We start from the raw sequence: 19,753 nt of genomic DNA on the forward strand, positions 1-19,753 counted from the left end.
CCAGTGAGTAATAAAACCATAGTAGATATATGTGCACTATGGTTCTTATTTTTGCAACTTTTTATTTTCTATGCTCTTACCCTATCAATGTGTTCCAATAAGTAATTTGAACATAAACTTACAAACATTTAGAGGTTGCTCAATAATCTGGAAGTTTAAAATACAAAACACACATCTGGTTAAGAAACTATGTTTATTGTTCATTATTTGTTTACACACAACCTGCAATGTTAGGTATAATACCTATGTTGTTAAAAATTAGTCATATATACAGCAATGTGACAGTATGACTGAGTATGTTGTGAACTGCTCTTTTATGTAGTGGATCTAGTATTATCCAATACATTACAATTCACAAATAAAACTGAATGCTTGTTGCAGATTCTGTAACCTGCTAACATGTAAATAATTATTTAAAATAAAACATGATGTGTATAATCTCTTAGTGATTTTGTACTGTATCTCAATACAATCTAGAATTTTCTAGAATGTTCTACAAAGATCTATAGCATTATTTGCTATTCTCGAGTTTTCTAGAATGTTCCATTTGATTCCACAATATTTTATCTTCTTCTGTAGTGTTCCCTAATATCCTGAAATATTGGACAGAACCAAGTTGTCAGACAGAAAAGCAACATTCATGCTTACTGACACTACCAAGAACTTTGGTTATGATGTTTCTTCGGATTTGTTGTTTCTTGTTGGTCTAGGTGTGTGTGTATAGTGTTTTTTTATGGTTTTTGGAGAGCGTTGTTGATGTTGATTAAATGTTTTATTTTGTTGATTTCATTGTTAATTTTAATTGCTAAGCATAGTTCTATGGCTGTGTTTATTTATTTTCTTAATACGTTGAGATTTTGTTTTGTTTCATGTGTTGAGTCCCAGGGAATGTGTAGTCCAGTATGGGTGATTTTTCTGTGGATTTCTCTTTAGAATTGTGTATCAGTTCTTATGATCTTGATGTTACGAAGTGCTATTTTGTTAGTTTTCTTCTGTTCACACACAAACTTAATGTTTGGGTGTACTGAGTGCATGTTCTGTAGATGTGAATCCAGCAATTGTATCATTAACATACCTGTACCAGTATATTGGTGGGTATAAGACTGAGTTGATCACTTAAGATTCAAACTGCATCACAAAAATGTTGCCTAAAACTGGTGACACATTTTCTCAAGAGAGAGATATGATTGTTCTGAGATACAGTGTATAATTTGTGTTGAAATTTGTAACAACTGTGGAATGCACCTCTTATTTTATAACCACTTCATACAATAATTTGGGGAACAACTAAGTTTTTACTGGTGTATCCAAAAAATATTCTATACATATATAATTTATACAAACACCTTTTATGAATTCCTCTTGGAATATTGTAAAAGTGTTAGTTAGTAAGATAAGTCTGTTGTGCCAATAACTCTTACTACACATCTTTTCTTTAAATGTACAGTACCTGTAGAACAAGACGTAGGCTTCACAGTTTTGCACAACCTGAGGATCCACTGCTGTTACATACTGGTCATCAAACTCATACCAATGGTCATTAAGATAATTCAAAGCATAAGCAGTGTAGTGTCCACCTGAATTGAAAACCAGTGATGCATTTTTTTTTTTTTATTAGATGCTTTTAGAAGTTAAAATAATACTCTGAAATAACAGTTCTGTTTTAGTTTGACAAACATTATTCACTGCTGAATTGTAATATTCTGATAACAATGAATGAAGCAACAGGACAGATTAACTGCAACGTCTAAATAAGCTAGCATAATATGACAACAATTGATCTCTTGCTTAAATTCAATAATTAGCACATAAGAGAATTACAACACGTAACATGGAGAAATAAAAATTGAGCTTCAGAGTAATAATTGGAGAACTCGTACTGTAGCAACAAGATTTAATGCTACTTAAATTGTATTTTAACTTTGGAAAAGTTAAGTTATGTAATGTATTATAATAATCTGACAGCAGTGTTCTTGAAGATGTGTAAGAAAAAAAAAAAAAAAAACTTGTAAAATATGGGTACAGACTTTGTAAGTTCACATATCAGAGAAGCTTTCAGCAGAGCAGGACAGTTGATTCTATCTTATAGGATCCAAACAGTACGAATATGGAAGTATACCTACCAACTGTAGCCAGATATATTCATTATATCAAATGCCCAAGACCTCATACTATGCATGTATTTATATTACCAGTCAGAAAGAGAAGAAATTGAATAATAAATAATTATTAGAACCAGTAGCAGTCAGAATTTTGAAAAATTACATTTTAATAAGTGTTAGACATGTATTTATTTATGTAACTTATAAGGATATCAGAAACTAATCAAGAACTCACAGCCTGCTGTTCCATGGTGACAGATGACGGCAATTAGGTCATAAGTTGTGGTCTCTCTAGGGCAGTCTGCATCAGACATTTCACATATTACAAAAGTTTAATATGCATAACATGTAACTGTTTTCTATTTCAATCATTTACATAACTTTAAAGATACTTACTAATGTTTTTGTACTACTAAATGTTTATCAAAAATAATGTACATATGCATTTTTCCACATATAAAGATAATCCCATTTAAATAACAGTTACTTAATTTCACAAGAAAAATCTCACATGCATGGATCACTAAGATGCATCATTATTCACTATTTAGAAAAAAAAAACATTGATTTTCGAATACAATAAAATATTTAATTGTGAGATATCAACTTGTTATAAAAGAAATAGTTTACACATATATTAACAAATTTTCAAAGCCATGCAAGTCAAGTAGCTAACACTGCAGTCCTTCCAATAAAAAATAGCTTAAATATAATTACTGATAACATATGGTACACACAGGAACACAAGATTAATCTATATAGTACTATAATTAGTAAATGTTAAAAAACAACATATTAATTTTAATTACTTTGTAAATTTAAAATCTGGTACTTGAAAACCAAAACAAATGCTTAATGATAATACTACACTTTGAATACAAGCTTTTGATAGAAAAAATATACTTTCAACAATAAATACACTTGGCAACTGGGAAAGAGAAAAAAAAAAAAATAATAATAAGAATTTGTAAACTTTTTGAAAATAAAGTTAAACATATAAATACCTTGAATGCAAAATGTCAGACATTACCGAATTTATCCAAATAAATAATGCTTAAAAACTGTGTACCAGAAAGCTACACCAAAATCAAGGTACTTGAGTTACACATTAAAAATAGGTTGAAAGACTGTATGTTAGTCTGATTGTAGTGAAAAAATCTAATACTACTATATTACCAAGATAGAAATAACCAGCATGATGAATTAAAACATATTAAGTTAATATGAACAAAAACAAAACTATTAAATGATATAAATTACCTACCTTTATGAAGAAAAGGTGACATATCCAAACCTTCTAGTGGAAATGACACAAAGCTACTGATTTTAGAAGAGAACATCACCTCATGACGAAAACGTTTCAGATGAATACATAAAACCTGAGGTAAGTAAATAATAATGTGATGGGAAAAAACCTTAACATTGAGTTTAAGTTATCATATCATTTGGTTATATTAAAGTGCTTGGAAAAAATAATTTCATAAATGTATTCTACCATAATTGTCGTTTAACCATCAACTAAAATCTTTTGACAGAAACAAGCTTCTATTTTTTGAAGCAAAATTTTTGTGTGACAGTTACAAATGAAATCAAACAAGCTTTATAAACTGTTACATTAATGTATAATAAATTTGCAGAACTAAAATTATGCCTAATCTAAAAACAGCCTATATACTTTTACATACACTTCCAACTTCATTATAAGTGTAGTGACAATGAATGTGAAAAATATCTAATCCCAGTGTTACATAAATCTTTGAAGATTCTATAGTTTCATGTTAGAACCATACTTCTGGTAGCTGTAGGACTTTTGAGTACTTGATCCCATTCCGTAGTTTTTTGCATTTTTCACAACTGTACATGTTATCTCCTTTCAGCTCATCTGCAGAGAAGAAGGCTGCTAGACAGTCAAGCAAGCTCACTGTTGGGCCCCAGAACCAGCTGCAGAAAGTGCAAAATAATTCATTTTCCTCAAAGAGCCTTATAATCTTCAAAACAACTCTTCAATAAATATTGAAGTATTCAATAAATGAGCTCTTAATGAAGTTAAAAAAACTTTTCTAATAATCTCCAGAAAAAAAACAAAATTACATACTCAAGTTATAGGTATTAGAAAAGCTGATAAGTCTGCATATTCAAGTATTATAGCAGCCCTAAGTGACAAAACTACCTTGTTTTCACCATAAATTACTGCAAATTTTCTCATGCTATGCTAATTATCAACTGATTTATTCTTTGATCAACCCACATTGGAAAAAGTTATCTAGAAGTGAACACGTTCAACAAACTATTGGTGTACCACATATTTTAAGGAAAGTTCATAATCAAACAGTTTTCTGTTGCCCAACTGATAATAATTGAGAATTCAGATACCAGCACTGGATTTCTCTAATTTCTCAAATAATTTTGTTGATGTAAGAATAAACAACATTAACCCCTTTTTTAACATATTGACACATCAAACAAAATTAAGTTTAGTACATCAAAAGTTAAAACAGTTTCATTAAAACCAAATTTGGTTTTAATGAAATTGTTTTAACCTTCTGTGTTTCAAACTTAATTTTGTTGGACTTGCCATGAAAAAACAGAAGTTAATATTTATTTAGTAATTTAATAAAAGTACTTATTCACATAAAATTATTTTATTATATGTGTAAAATGCACATAAATATACACAAAACATGAGCGTGTAAGTGCTTCGTCATCCAAACAACAAATTAACAAAATTGATGAACTTTAGAATTTCTAACAATTGTTATTTAAACTTTCTCAATGTACAAAAAGAAAGAACAAAATACATGCACAGTGAAAGAAAATCATCTTGACAAACATTTGATGCTTAAAACCTTGATGTGATACAAAATTTCTCATTTTAATTTTAGAACTTTGAAGAAAGAAACAAAGTTTACTTATTTTGATACTTGACAAGTACTTTGTATAACAATTAAGTTTATTCTTAAAGAAAAGTTTCATTTACCCAAACATCCATCCAAATAACCAGTTAAACCAGCCTTTGCTATTGTAAGCATCAGTGCATGCTACACCACTTTTCTGTTGATTATTAAGGGAAGAATGCAACATGTAAATATGGTCACGACTTGGAATTGGTAGAGATAAATCCTGAAATGTTTCCTTTGTTGTTGACACCTACATAACACAAAAACAAAGCATATATTTATTTCTTTTGATCTTATAATTTTCTAAATAGGGGTTTTCACTTATATACCTTGAAAGAAATAAAAACAGTATTTACTAAAACTAATTTACCAATATTTCAGTTTTATGTTTAGAAACATCAAAGATTTAGGGTCAAATTTAACTTGCCATTTCATGTTCATTTGTATTCAGTACACACATAACATTGTTATTTTAGTTCAGCTACTTCTATAATGCAGGCAGTAATACTGCCTATGTAGGGTTGGCTTGGATTGTTCATTGAAATGGTATTTCAAACATTTCTTCAATATGTCACTACAACTTCACATTATTTCCTTTTATAGCAATACCTGTGTAATGACTGAATTACAAGTCCTGGGAATATCTGTGTGTATATATCACAGCCAGCAAATACTTTAAATGTCTTGTTGTTTCTTCTACTTCTTCATTTTTATTGCATTATAATGTCAAAACCAAAACAGTGGTAATAACCAATTTCATTGAGATGACATAGTTTCAAACCATATATTTTCTGTTACAAGTGTTATTAATAACTACTAGTAATTAAAAAAATAACTAAACTTGTGGTGTAAATGAGGTTATAATTGCCCTTTGAAGGTAGCTTTTTTTTACAGAAAGTTGGTGTTCCTTTAAACAGCTTAAGTACAGGGTGAAACACCCACCACGATAAGTTGTAAACCTGGGATGATAACAGCAATGAGGTATTTATTATTGTTTTATAGGGCTGATTCAACTGCCTGTTAACAATTACTGTAATGAATAGATTGAAAACTATTTATTTATTTAAAGGAAAATTATGTTGAGATATTAATTATATTGCTCTTTTCTCATTTCCTACTCTAGAACTTTCCTATTCAGGAATATTATATTACATTTGTATACTGATTAATAGCCTAGTTAGCTATTAGCCAATTAATTCAAATTTATTTGCAAACATTCTGGATTTTTAATCTGTCCAGCTGCCATGAATTTTCAACATATACATATGACCAAATGTACCACTATGTAAGCTATATAATGTAATTTATTTATCAATTAGTGTATGATGAGGCCTTATATATGTAGGACAAAACTAATTCTTTACATCTCAAGAGTAACTTACATAGTAATAAGGGTTTTTCCTCATTCAGTTGAAATAAACCATTTTAACAAACATTCATTCACTAATGTAAATAATAATATATTAGAAAATAAATCTACAATACAGATTTCTTAATAGTAAGAGAAGAATATCATATTTTGAAAGTATAACAATTTATTATTTATCCTTATGGATTATATAAAGGACTTGTATAACTTATAGAAGTTACAAGCAAAGATTCCTGAAGCAGAAATTTATTTCAAATAAATATTTTTTAGTAATAAAGAAAATAAAAATAGATGTAAGAGTTTAAAAAAAAAAAAAAAGACTGAATTTGAAAGTTTTTGTGAAAATTTAGATTCTGCTCTTAACAGATCTCTTAATCTGGTGAAACTTGTAATAAAACAAGTATTTGAATTAACAAATGCAAAACTCAGATATCTGTTAAACTTTGAATTTAAAAATATCAGTGTTAAAGATTTAATTACATATGTAATTAAATTTAGGTTAAAATGGAATTGTATACCTATATTCCTTTCAGTAGAGAAAAAAAGAAATCTTGCATAGTAACTGATTTTAAAAGTGTTCAGAAAGATATTTTTCCCAGAAAATCATTTCAACCTATAGTCAGGTCTAAATATAATAAACATGTTGGACCTCTTCTCTTTAACAATGAAGAATTTAATCAAACAGAAGTTAACATATTACACTTGTAACTGTGATAATAGCTTTTTAAAGATATTTTTTATAGTCACATAGTTACAGGAAACTTATAGTAGTCAGAGATAATAAAAAATGACAGTCAATATTAACAAAATGTATTAAATATAGAATTTTGAAACACTCAAAAAATGTGAAATCTTAAAAGGACTCTGAGAAAAATATTGATAATTATATTTTTAAAATAAGTAAACAATCCTATTATCCATCATTTGCCTTTTTTGACTGGAAATTATATTTTATTAATTCCTTAAAGAATCAATTAAGAACCCTAAACTTCTCAATATAAATAAGATATTTCTTTTAATGTCTTTAAAAATAAAATGAATTCAAAAACAATTTATTACTAACCCCTCTGATAAATCTGGTTCTAATTTTGGTTTTGTGCATAAGAAATTAAATGCACAAGTTTTACTTGATGAAATTAATACTACAAATACTTTTGCTAAAAGTACATTGAAGAAAAATAATGTTATCACTAATTGAAATAAAGCCATTAAAACATGGAATATCTATACAGATTTTTGTACAAATTTTGTTCAGATTTATTAGTAATTCTTTCAGTACAATTATTAAAACTGTCTCCATAGTACTCAACATTCTAGATGTCTTGTTTGAAAAAGTAAGAACACATTCTTCAAATAACCAGCATAATTATTTTTGGTATATTAAAATAACATTCTAGTTTTGGAATGTTTAAATAATTTATATTCTTCAAAAACCATCAGTTCTATTTTCACATATTACTTTACAATATTGTATTTAAAATAAACCTAAATAATTTTATAAGGGTTTTTCACTGATCTGTCTGATAATTTTATAAATAATTAAAGAACTACACCCAAATTAAAATCCATTAGAGATCAAAGTAAAAATATTCTCCATTTCTTTATTTATGACATTTATTATTTTTAATGAATAAAGTATACAAGCACACAGTGGGTTTTCCAATTGAAATATACTTCTCTTCAAATATGGCAAACTTGTATCCATTCTTTTATAAAAACTCATTTTTGAAACAGACTAACTACTAATATATATTTACACTTTCCATTACAAAGATTATTTAATATCTATAAATAATATGAATTTTACATGAAACTTTATATATATCCAATAGAATGAAGATTCAATAATGATGATGTCCAGGTTAATTATTTATATTTGGGCATTACATTTATAGAAGGTACAGTGCAGTTGGCTACTTTTGATAAAAGAAAGGAACTTAATTTCCATCCTTGGTCTACCCATACAAAAGAATGTGATTCTTTGTATCATGTTAAAAGGCATTATTATGTTTCAACTGAAAAAGACTTTAATAGTCTATAATAACCACAACTTTTTCCTGGATATTGATCTATTATTAAAAAAAACAACAACTGAAACACAATGGCTATAAAAGCAGACAATTAAAGAAATACCTTACACTAATTTTTGAAATAAATATAAAAATATCTTAAAAACTCAACTATCAATTGAAAATACCATACAAAATTAGAGAGGGTGTTAATTACTTTGAGTTACAGTTAGCTAATAACAATTTCTTAATTACTTTAAGTATAACGAGACAGAAAGACCAACTTCAAGTAGTTAGGCTTATCTCAGTGTTTTCATTATACTTGAACCAATCTTCATGAGAAAGGGAAGATGGAGCAAGAACTACATATGAACTTTTAATGTAGGGTTTATAATTTTACTTAGTGTCTTATAGTTCAGTTTCTTTTTTTTTTTTTTTTTAATATATACACAAGAGTGGAGGCTGTGAGTTTAATTAATAGAAATAATAGGGTGGTTTTACTTCTGGTTTAAGAATTTTAAAGGCAACAGCCTTCCCATAACTGGCTATAGACAGTAACAGGTAGTAGAAGCTAAGATGTTGTGGGTATAAGCACTGAGCTTTATGCCTTTATTTGATTTTCCATGACTGCTGACTAGTTTAACATCGATGTTTAATTTTTGTCTGATTCGGGAGATATCTCAACTCATTTCTCCCCATGTCCCTTCACAAAAATTGCTGGATGGGCCATGCCACATGTTCAAGGAGTGTATGAATCCTTCCATCAGGGTAATGTCTATTTATGTCATGTAACAAAGTAACACATCACATGGACATGTTGCATTACTATAAATAATAAAGATACTGTATATAAGTGTGGATATATCTGCTGTTTACTATCTATATTAGATAAGATTTTTTTGAAAACTACTCCAAATATGAAATGTGTACTAACCGTATCACATGTAAGACATTGTACCGAACTTAAGATCTTCCCATCAAAAATATCCGAGATTACACTGCGATAAATGACAGGTTTTTTTCTCTTTCCGTGAGGCTTAATGTTGAGACTGTAGCTCTGAGATGATGGAGACAGTCTTTCTCTTTGTCCATGACTTCGAGTCTGCAACTTTCCAGGGTGAATTCCTGGATTGCTATGCCTTCTCTGCTCTAATTGACGATTGCTCATCTGATTTACAGTGGAGGATTTCTTTTCATGAAGAAGGTGTCCTTCAGGAGTTTCTGTTGATGATTTCTCGGTCACAATCACCAGCCCCCAGACAGTACTTTTCCTCCACAGTTGAAAGATGTTGTGAAACATTCATAGGTTCACTTATTTCTCTTAAGTTTTCTTGTAAGTTAACAGCTGGGTCAGTGTTAACTGGCAACTGAACACACTGTAAATTAACTCCACTACAGTCAACTCCTGATGAACCTTCTTTTGTGTCTTCTTCTGTAACAACAAAATCTCTACCTTCTGGGTTTTCATCATTACATGAACCTTTTTCACTACTTAGTCCAGAATCACAAGTTTCAAACTCAGCTTCAGATGGACTTGAATCTTCTAAATTTCCAACTGGTCCTTCTCCTTGGCAGCTATCAAATTCATCATTACACTCAGAGGTAATACTGCAATCTACTTCAACACTACGTTCTTTTAATTCTTCGTGGAGCTGATCCATTATACATCGTAAAAATTCTTGGGCATCCTAAAAAGAAGTTAACAAATGCAATCCATGTTATATAAGCTTTTAAAGTTATTGTAGTTCAAATAATGCTTTAAGTAAGAAATGAAAAGAATCCATTTTTTATGTTTATATTATGTCACTTTCATACCAATAACTTGAAGTACTTGCTTGTGTTTGGTTGTTCATATCATTACAGGCTAATTATAAAAACCTCAGATTTGTCAAAAAAAATAAAATTAGTGTATAAAACTTGCTCATAATCTTTGAAAGTGAGAAAAAGTAAAAAGCTTGAGCCAGTTAGAATTTACATATAGACCATTTATAATAAATGGAGGTTTAGATGTAGCTGGATAAAGTATGACACCATGTACCCTAAAACAATACATGAATAATGTTACATGTAAATATGGACAATGTCTACCACTACCTCTATACTGTAATGCTATTTTGTGTATTTTATGAATTGGATTGAGTGTTTGAAGACTATAATCCTAGAAAAAGAATGTAGAAAAATGCTATACTTTAATGCTAGTCATATTATGGTACATGTCAGATACAAATGACTGTTTGGAATGGGTATTGTTATTAATTAATCAATTTTGTGTCTGTAATCCACTGATGTTATGGCTATGGATATTTTTAGGTCTAAGTGATAGTTGTATAAATAGGTGTGACAACACAAACAGATACAAGGTAAAACTAAAGTCATGTGAAAGAGAACTTTGGTCAGAGAAAAGTCAGAAAATAAATGTGGATGGACTAACAGTTGATATCTTAGAGCGAGATTAACAGTTTGAAAGAAAGAAAGAATAATTTGTCTCAAAGGGTGTTCTATACTAACTGAACCTACTTCTATGAACTTAGACAAAAGGTAAACAATTATTGGAAGTGACTCAGGGGATAGAATAAGTGAATTATACACAAATAATATTGCAATAAAAATAGTGAAATATAATTTGGCTCGTCAACTAAATTCTAAAACAACTGAATTGGCATCAGTGGACTTTTGACAAGAAGCAGATAGAAAACTGTAGACTGTTTAAGATACAAATATGATCTCCATAGTATAAACAATATTTGTACATACACTTGTTTTGAATATATATTATTTTAGAAACAAGTTGAGTGCATGCTGTTTCAAATTTATCACCAAGTCATAGGTACCTACCATAAAAGAATCCTTAGCCCAACACATCCACATATCTACATTACTATGTATATAACTGAAATGTAGTTTCTGATAGTACATTTACGATAAGCACACATTTCTTGACCCAACACATCAAACAGTTTAATAAAGTTTTTTGAATGCGATTCAACAAATGCAGTGACATGGCCTTTAACCCATGATCCATCAGAAAAGGATTAAACTACTATTTTATTTAGTTATGTCATCAAGTTTGGTAACCAACTGTAGATTATAATTCAAATTTTCATGTTATACATTATTTAAATTCTTAGTTTAAAATAAATATTAAAAAAAACATTTAAACTATGATTTTTGTGTGTTATGTGGTATGTTGAATGAGGCGCTGGTTGAAATTAGATATTTGTGATGTCAAAATACAATACCTATAGTTTTGTATGAATTAGGAACTCAAATTACTCATACTGACAAGCTAGATTATAAAATACAAACCTCCTATGTTTTATATTTGTTCAGATACCAGCCATATACTGATTTGGTGTGGTTTTTGAATTTTACAGAAACCTAAATGAGGACTATCTGTGCTAGATGTCCCTAATTTAGCAGTGTAAGACTATAGGGAAGGCAACTAGTCATCACCAGCCATTGCCAACTCCTGGGCTACTCTTTTACCAATGAATAGTGGGATTGACCATCACATTGTAATGCCCCCACTGCTGAAAGGGTGAGCACTTTTGGGTTGATGGGGATTTGAACCTGCAACCCTCAGATTACCAGTCCAGTGCTTTAACCACCTGGTCAGGCCAGGCCTCCTCATGTTCAAAATCAAAAACAGTAGCTCTGCTCACCTCTTTACATTTTTGGAAATTGTCTGTTATACACATTTGAATAACCAATCAAAAGCTCATACTCTCCCCTAGGGTATAAGGACATTCTCTCTTTCTTTCATGACAAACTTTCATGCTGGTTAGTTGAGTATCCAGCCTGTTTGAAATTTTATATTTTTTTAAATTCAAATACAGCTTAGTTACTAAACTTGATAAGTTATAATGGAATTTTATGATATTGATACAGTAATTTTTGATGTTTTTTTGGTTTTCAAATGTATATATAAAACCTAAATTCATTTCACATCCTCCACATGCAAAATTTTTAAGGCTTAGCAAGCTATGACAAGCAGTAACAGAATACAAAGATTGTAGCTAGAAGAGATAATTGTTTGCTTTATTTCCTTATTTCCTGTTTTAAGAAAAATAAGAACATGTTTGTAAATAGTAGCAACTTATATACATACATAATAAATAATTGAAATGTGACTATTTTACAAAATACTAGTCCAACAAAACACAGTGAAGACTGGATACTTTGTAAAGACTAAAGGTCAGTTTTATGTTATTGGATACAGTAACATGAATGCACACAAGCTGCATCATTGTAACTTCTGTATTGTTAGTCAGGCAAAGCTGAAATGTCAATATAATAAAAGTAACAAGTGTACAATGTTATGATATTTAAGCTATTTAGTCTAAACATTTATGTTTTTGTGTTATAATTTGTAGTCATTCTATATGAAAATGCATAATTTTTATTTATTTCCTACTATGTTTTTTGGTGGTTATGAAATTGGTCAAATTGACTGAACCTGGACAGAGATTTGTTAGTAAAAATGACAGAAAATATAGGGTTTTTTTTTTTTAGAAACGTTTCATGTTTGATAATTATCTGGACATTATAGGGATTTAGCATGTGAAATTTGAAAATTTTCTAATACATAAAGATATTTTTAATCATAAAATGAAAACTACTGTACATGTTAGAAAAGGCAACATGTAAAAAGAAAGAGGCAGGAGAAACACATTGCTTAACAAATCTTAAGACATAAGAAATGCATATGAAAGCATTGTAATGTTTACTAATAAATCAGGTAATTTCACAAATATATGCTTACTAACTTAAAAGTTAGAGCATAAATACTATAACAATCACAAAATGGTTACAAGATCAATCCTGGGAACCAAGCCTGTGCTAAAAGACTTAACTAAAGAAAGAACAGATGTGTGTGAAGAGTCCTCAGAGCTTCAAATCATTGATTTGGTTTTATTACTGTTCACTACAAATTATGGTCCACATACTACATCATACTGAGTAATTAAAAATTTTCATCTGCAATAACATTCAGTTAAAACAAGTGACCAAAATAAATCATGCAAAATTACTCTATGTAGAATATATAGCAGCTCATTAATTATTGAAATTAATTCCAATATTTATGGTAAAGTCCATTAAATGTTTGGCATGATTCATACATTAGGGACACTGTAGTCAATAAAATCATAAATACTAGCATTTTTCTGACTGATCAGTTCAAAAACAAATGTGTTTAAAGAAGTTGATAGAGTTTATATTACTCCCAACAATAAGTTTAGGGTTAAGTAAATTTCCCACCATCTTATGTTGGGGTTCCACTTTACTGACTAATTTTCTCTCTTTGAGTTCTTAACATTGTTCAAATTTAAAATAATTTCAAATGTGCCTAAACCTGCAAGTTATTTCCTTGAACACTCACAAATGTTGTTCCTCTAATTTTGTGAGACCATTCACTATGCTTTTATTTAAAAGACTCAAGTCCCTTTCGAGTGCAACTATTCTCATCAACTGTTTTTTTCACATTTTTCAAGCTCAGTAGAACAAAATCTGTTATTAAATTGAATTAATGCATGGAATCAGATGTCAGTAGAGAGAGAGAGATAAAGATGGATATGTTTACTTGAACTTAAATTTATTAATATTCTAGGAACAACGTCTTACTTTCCTCTACATTACAGACAGGTAACAGCTCCCCTCACACAAATAAAGGAGGGTTTGCAAGTGCATAAGAGGTGTTATATTTTTCAATAAGGGAAAAAGTATAAATAAATAGCGCTTGAAAGATGAGAACAGTTCTCACTGAGAGTATTCGCAATGCTCTGTATCATCAGGAACTTCCTACCCATTGGAAAGAAGATGAAAAAGGGTGGGAAGCATACCTCCCATTCATTTTCCAAATCTTGTCCCATATGACTTTGGAATTTATGGTAGAAGTGATGCTAGTTGTGAACTTAAACACAAGATTCCTTTTGGATTTTATGCCTGACTTGTTGAGCATTTATATTTAGGTGGAGAAGAACCAGGCAGAGAACCTTTCTGTTTACAACCATGCTGTTTTTCTTTACAAGAAGGTGTGTTGACTACCATGGATCCTGTACTGGGTCAACTGGGTAGAGCTTTGTCATAACACATATAATCATTCTGCTTCTCAGGGCCAAAGATTATGGACCCAGAGCAAACACCAGCAACCAGGACCAAAGGAGACAGACCTGGGCAGTCACTGGAAGCAATGGTGTGGACAGAGATAGGAGCAGACATTGACTTGTCAACTCTTTTATTCACAGAGGATAAAAAGATTCTTCAAGTGGTGTGAGAAAGACTTTGAAGGAGGCACAGGAAGGCCTGTCTGCACTTCCACTGTGGCAGTGGATCATATGTCTGAAACAATACAGTACATTTATAGCAAAACATTTTACTATTAACACATTGAGGGTCCAGTCTGCACTTGTAGGTATCATAGTTGTTCCCATCACAACAAGCACACATCACAGAACCATGAAAAGATGCTTTTGAATGATTGAATCACTGACACTGGAAGCATGAGAAGATTGGGAATACACTGCTGTACCTTGCAGTTCAGATAACCTGCCTTGACAGAAGGAAATAAACATGGTGACATAAACATCAAAATAAGAACACTGGTATGTAATATGATTCTTTCTGTATGGGTGGAGATACATCACACTGCAGAAAGTACTTGGTAGGAGAAACCAGTAATAAACCCACATCTCAGGCATATTCTTCAAATCCTTCTCAATAACAATTCCTCATGAGGAATTCAAAGTAGCATGGGGAGTAGCCTCAATGGCTTTTGAATTCAAGAGGAGTTCACTCTGTTTTGAGGTAGGTGTTTCTACCAAGACATACCAAAACATGCTTATTAACTGACTTCAGAGAGCCAGTTAGACCCTCCAATCCATTCTGAATAAAAATGGAAATATTTACCATAAAGTTTTGTCTGCCATGGAATGCAAGGTCAAGGTACAGATCAAAAGGTGTAGAATAAGTTAAAGACTGCTGATCAGAGTCTTCAACAAGTGGTCATTTACCAATTAGCTTTTCTTTTTTAACTCTTTAATTTTCTTTTAGAACTTGGAGAATCCATAATAAAAGAAAAATTGTTCAGTGCTCATTGATCCCAGAAAGTTTGGCCCTCTGGAGTCCTATGAGGGGATGCACTATAATGCTAAACAAGAACATCACAGCAATATCAGGGCTTTACGAGTTCTATTCCAAAGTATCAGCAACAGACAATGTCCACAATATCCACTGAGAATGCCCAACACTGAACAATGGTGCTTAGTTAACCCTAGCCCCAAAAGACCAGTTGATTGGCCCTGTAACCACCTGTTCATTGGAATTAAAGGCCAAAGTGGAGTGTTAAAATAACCCAGACACCATTAAACCACCAGGAACTTCTCCTCCACTTCACAGGCTACCACATATGTGAAACATGTACATGAATATTTGTATCCCAGAGGAGGTAAACTTAAAATATAAATTCTCTCCCGAGAGGTCCCCTCACTACATACAGGAATTCAACTTGACAGGGAAACTTGAAGAGCACTATTAAATAACCACACATTACTGAGTTAAATGCAAGTCAATTAATACAAAGATTTTCAAGAAATACTGTGGAAACATGCTGTTTCCCCTAAAATGCTGCAAATTCATGAACTTATTGCAGTACTCCAACAAATTTCGACTATTTTGGAGCATAGTATGCTGAATACCAAGCATAAAAACTGTGAAGACTGAATGAAATTCGTAAATCTAGTATAAATTCAAAAGTTCTGGATTAGCAATAAATCATACAAAAACATGCATTGTGATTTACGTTAATTTGATATACAGCATACAAAAATTCAAAGTATGGATTCTTGAACCCAAATAATATAGCTGCAAACATAAAGAAGTAGTAAATGAATCAAAACTATAGTAAAGCATCAAATGGAAAAGTGAGTGTGCAATGTTATTACTGGACTGAAGTTTTAGGATAGTAATACGAAGAACATGCTATAAAAAGACTGAGCAGACACAGATGTGCAAGGAAGAGCTATCTGTTCAAATATAATAATGTAAGGAAATGTGGATCCTACAGAAGAGACTGTTATGAAAGATATCACAAAATAAGTTTTGGAAGTGTCAGGTCAAGATGCTTGGTAATGAGTTCAAGTCAAAGAAAGCTATTTGTTGATAATTGATAACTTAAATTATTTTTCTACAGGAATATGAAATATTTACTGATTAATAAATTTTAGCAGGTAACTTAAATCTTTTGGTATGAAAATATTATAGAGATAAAAAATTAATCAAACCACTAATGTTGTATATTACACACACAACTCTCTCAGTTCCCAAAATTCAGTTTTCAATAAAAAAAGAGCATACTCTAATTTTTGCAAAGCAGTAATATTAAATGATCCATGTTGGTTAAAATGTGATGATCTGTAATATTAAGAAGCAAATATCTGAAATAGATAAGACATAATATACAACAAATGTGTAACTAATTAAGTACAAAAGAGAATTATCAAATCTAAAAGTATACAAAAGGAAACCCACCTGCTGTCCATAGCCTCTAAATACAGGAAACACCATTTTAATCCCATAGGACACACCAGAAGGGACAACGTAACTGGGTCTATTGTAATTTTTAGAATATTAATAATTTGCATTATTTCCATTAATAATGTTAGATAAATTACCATGTATCTAAAACAATTTAAAACACCTTGAATAATTCAGTAATGAGAAGGATGTATCATAAAGTATCTATTTATCTTGACAATTAACGAGTGATTGCAAACATACTTGGGATCACTCTGTACTCTTTAAATTTAAAATAATTTTTATAATAAAAGATAATGAATATTTAGAGTTTTGTTTGCTTCTCTTCTTCCAAAAACATTACATTAAGATTATAGTGTTCTGGAACACTAAGCAAATTCATAGAGCTAGTTAAGCACTGATATTTTCATACCCACCTTTTTTTGTGCCACATCTCTTTGACCAATTTCATGTAGCTTCTTGCTACATTAGGTTTTTTGTCTGACCGTATAAATGAATCACAATCCAAGAAAAAATTTGTCAGCTGAGGGCTGAAATAAAAACAAAAAACAGTACATAACACTTATGCTGTTAAAATATTATTACAATTGATAATGCTATGAAATGAATATTCTAACTTTATTTTACTCATAAACTAATTTCCCTAAGCTAATCTAGGACTTCACATGCGAGTTTTGGTTCAGGAGTAGAAGAAAGAATTAAGGCAGCTAAGCAGCAGCACCTACCACTAATGTTTAATATGATTAATAGTAAGAGCTTACCAATTACCTTTATCATGCATCTAAAAAACTGTCAAATTGTAAAACACAAGGTTTTTGTTTCTTTTAATGGGAAGTGAATGACACTGCTGCATGCTACCTACTGGGCCACACTTGGCACTCTGAGTTTGATTTAGTACAAACTAATGCATAATTTTCATTTTAAAGTTAAAAGTTTAGAAATTTGTTTGTAGACTGATTTTAAAAGTGAGAATAGAAAAAAATTATGATTACAAAATTTAAAAAGGTACAGTACTGAAAGGATGCCCTTTAAATATACTGGAAATACATCAGCAAATTACACATTGCCACCAGACCAAATACATCCTTAAAGTAAGTATTATTTGAGTGAAATGACTCATCAGCATGGATATAGCACATGTAACATGATCAACATGTTTTCATGCCTTGGTTCCAAAAAGTGTTTGGAAATTATTACACTGTTGAACTACCTACCTTTAAGGTAAAATAAAGAGGTTAAGGTAATAAGAAAAAAAAAAAATCCGTTTATACTTTAAGAAGTCAGTTTATCTTTGAACATTAATTATTCTTCTTTAACAAGTTACCATACTCTTGAGCAATCCACATTTTCTGCTCATTATACAATTTTTGGTGAACTCTGATGACAGATGGCTTTGAAGAACCAATCAAGGAATGCCCTTGATGACGATAATCCCACTTGAAATAAAAATGCATCTCAGAAGGGCTGGTATGAGTATTAACACTTTTATTGATAAAGGGAGAACAATGTTTCGACCTTCCTAGGTCATCTTCAGGTTAAGGCAGAGGAACAATATTTGAAACTTCAACATCAGTTTTCACAAACTTTGTAGGACTGTGTATTTATACATTACACTAGATAATAAATACCAGACTACTGCAACTATATTTAAATACTTACGATCTTCACATTACAATATAGATTGCCACCCGACAAAATATTTTGAGTATTATTTGTCTTAAATTTAAAAAATAACACACACACACACACACATATATATATATATATATATATTGTGATTTCCAATTACCTTTAGTATTACAATATATTATTACCAAATTATCAGAATCTACTTCTCCTTTCCAGTCTAGTTGCTTAACTTGCATACTCATGTACTTGGCAGATCTGCTTATGAAGAAGGGAGTTTTAATAATTCAGCCCTATTACATTGTAAAGTTAAACATTACAAATAATAAAAGTAGTTTGTATGAATGGTAGCTTTTTTTTTTTAAACAGAAGAGTTCAACTGATAGGCAACACTTTGATCAAAATGTTCTTTTTGGTTTTTTCAAACTAGTACAAACATGCACAATCTGGCTTTATAAAAAAAACTGAGACTAAGGTTTAGGCTTCAATTCTGTCCTTTAAATATTTGAAAGAAAAAAGTAAAGTTATTAAAATTTTTATATTTTAAAACAATCCTACCAGTTTGATAAAGCTTGAAGGGCCGAGTTCATGTAACATGTATTTCCAATGTTCTGTAGGCCTGTCAAACCTGTAATGGATTAATTTCTTTCATAAACACACATTTATTTTCAAATTAAGTGTTTTTTTTATAAATTTAATACTCTTCATTTAAAAAACAAAACAAAACTGTAAGCACATGTTTCTCTGAGATGTATGGTAATAATTATCTGAAAATTTCAAATCACATAAATAAACCTGAAAGCAAATGTATTTTATTTTTTTGTGTGTATATATATATATTAATGTTAATATCTTTCTTACTCTGAAAATGTATTTCCAATAGATACCTCCTGTATACCAATTACTTATTTTCCTTTTGGAGGCACTCTCTTCTGTCTGAGAGACTTGCATGCAACCAACCTTGTGAAATTCCCCACCAAATATTTACATGAAACCACATGAAATTGCAAACAAGCTGTCAGATGGCTAATATGCGTGGTAAAGTTGGGGCATGTTCACCTCCTTGGCCATCAGTCTCTACAGCTGTGGGAGATGAACACATGTAAAAAGTATCCTTGCACAGCTTCTCAATTGTCAGACACCAGGGGCCTACACAAGATGTAGGAGGGAGAGCACTGGACATAACCAATATGGAGACTAGTGGGATCACCACTCAAA

General features: G+C 30.6%; 1 protein-coding gene across 1 annotated transcript in view; it reads right to left on the reverse strand.

The window, feature by feature from the left end:
• Positions 1-19,753, reverse strand: part of LOC143252216 (ubiquitin carboxyl-terminal hydrolase 20-like) — a 55,932-nt gene that overhangs the window by 12,888 nt on the left and 23,291 nt on the right. Inside the window, 10 exon segments of the mRNA XM_076504012.1 lie at positions 1,451-1,577; positions 2,338-2,403; positions 3,367-3,481; positions 3,893-4,043; positions 5,080-5,249; positions 9,312-9,656; positions 9,658-10,065; positions 16,904-16,982; positions 17,326-17,439; positions 19,094-19,163. Coding sequence (XP_076360127.1) covers positions 1,451-1,577; positions 2,338-2,403; positions 3,367-3,481; positions 3,893-4,043; positions 5,080-5,249; positions 9,312-9,656; positions 9,658-10,065; positions 16,904-16,982; positions 17,326-17,439; positions 19,094-19,163 — 1,645 coding nt within the window.

This window comes from Tachypleus tridentatus, chromosome 6 (genome assembly GCF_004210375.1).
Source record: "Tachypleus tridentatus isolate NWPU-2018 chromosome 6, ASM421037v1, whole genome shotgun sequence".
NCBI lineage: Eukaryota > Metazoa > Arthropoda > Merostomata > Xiphosura > Limulidae > Tachypleus > Tachypleus tridentatus.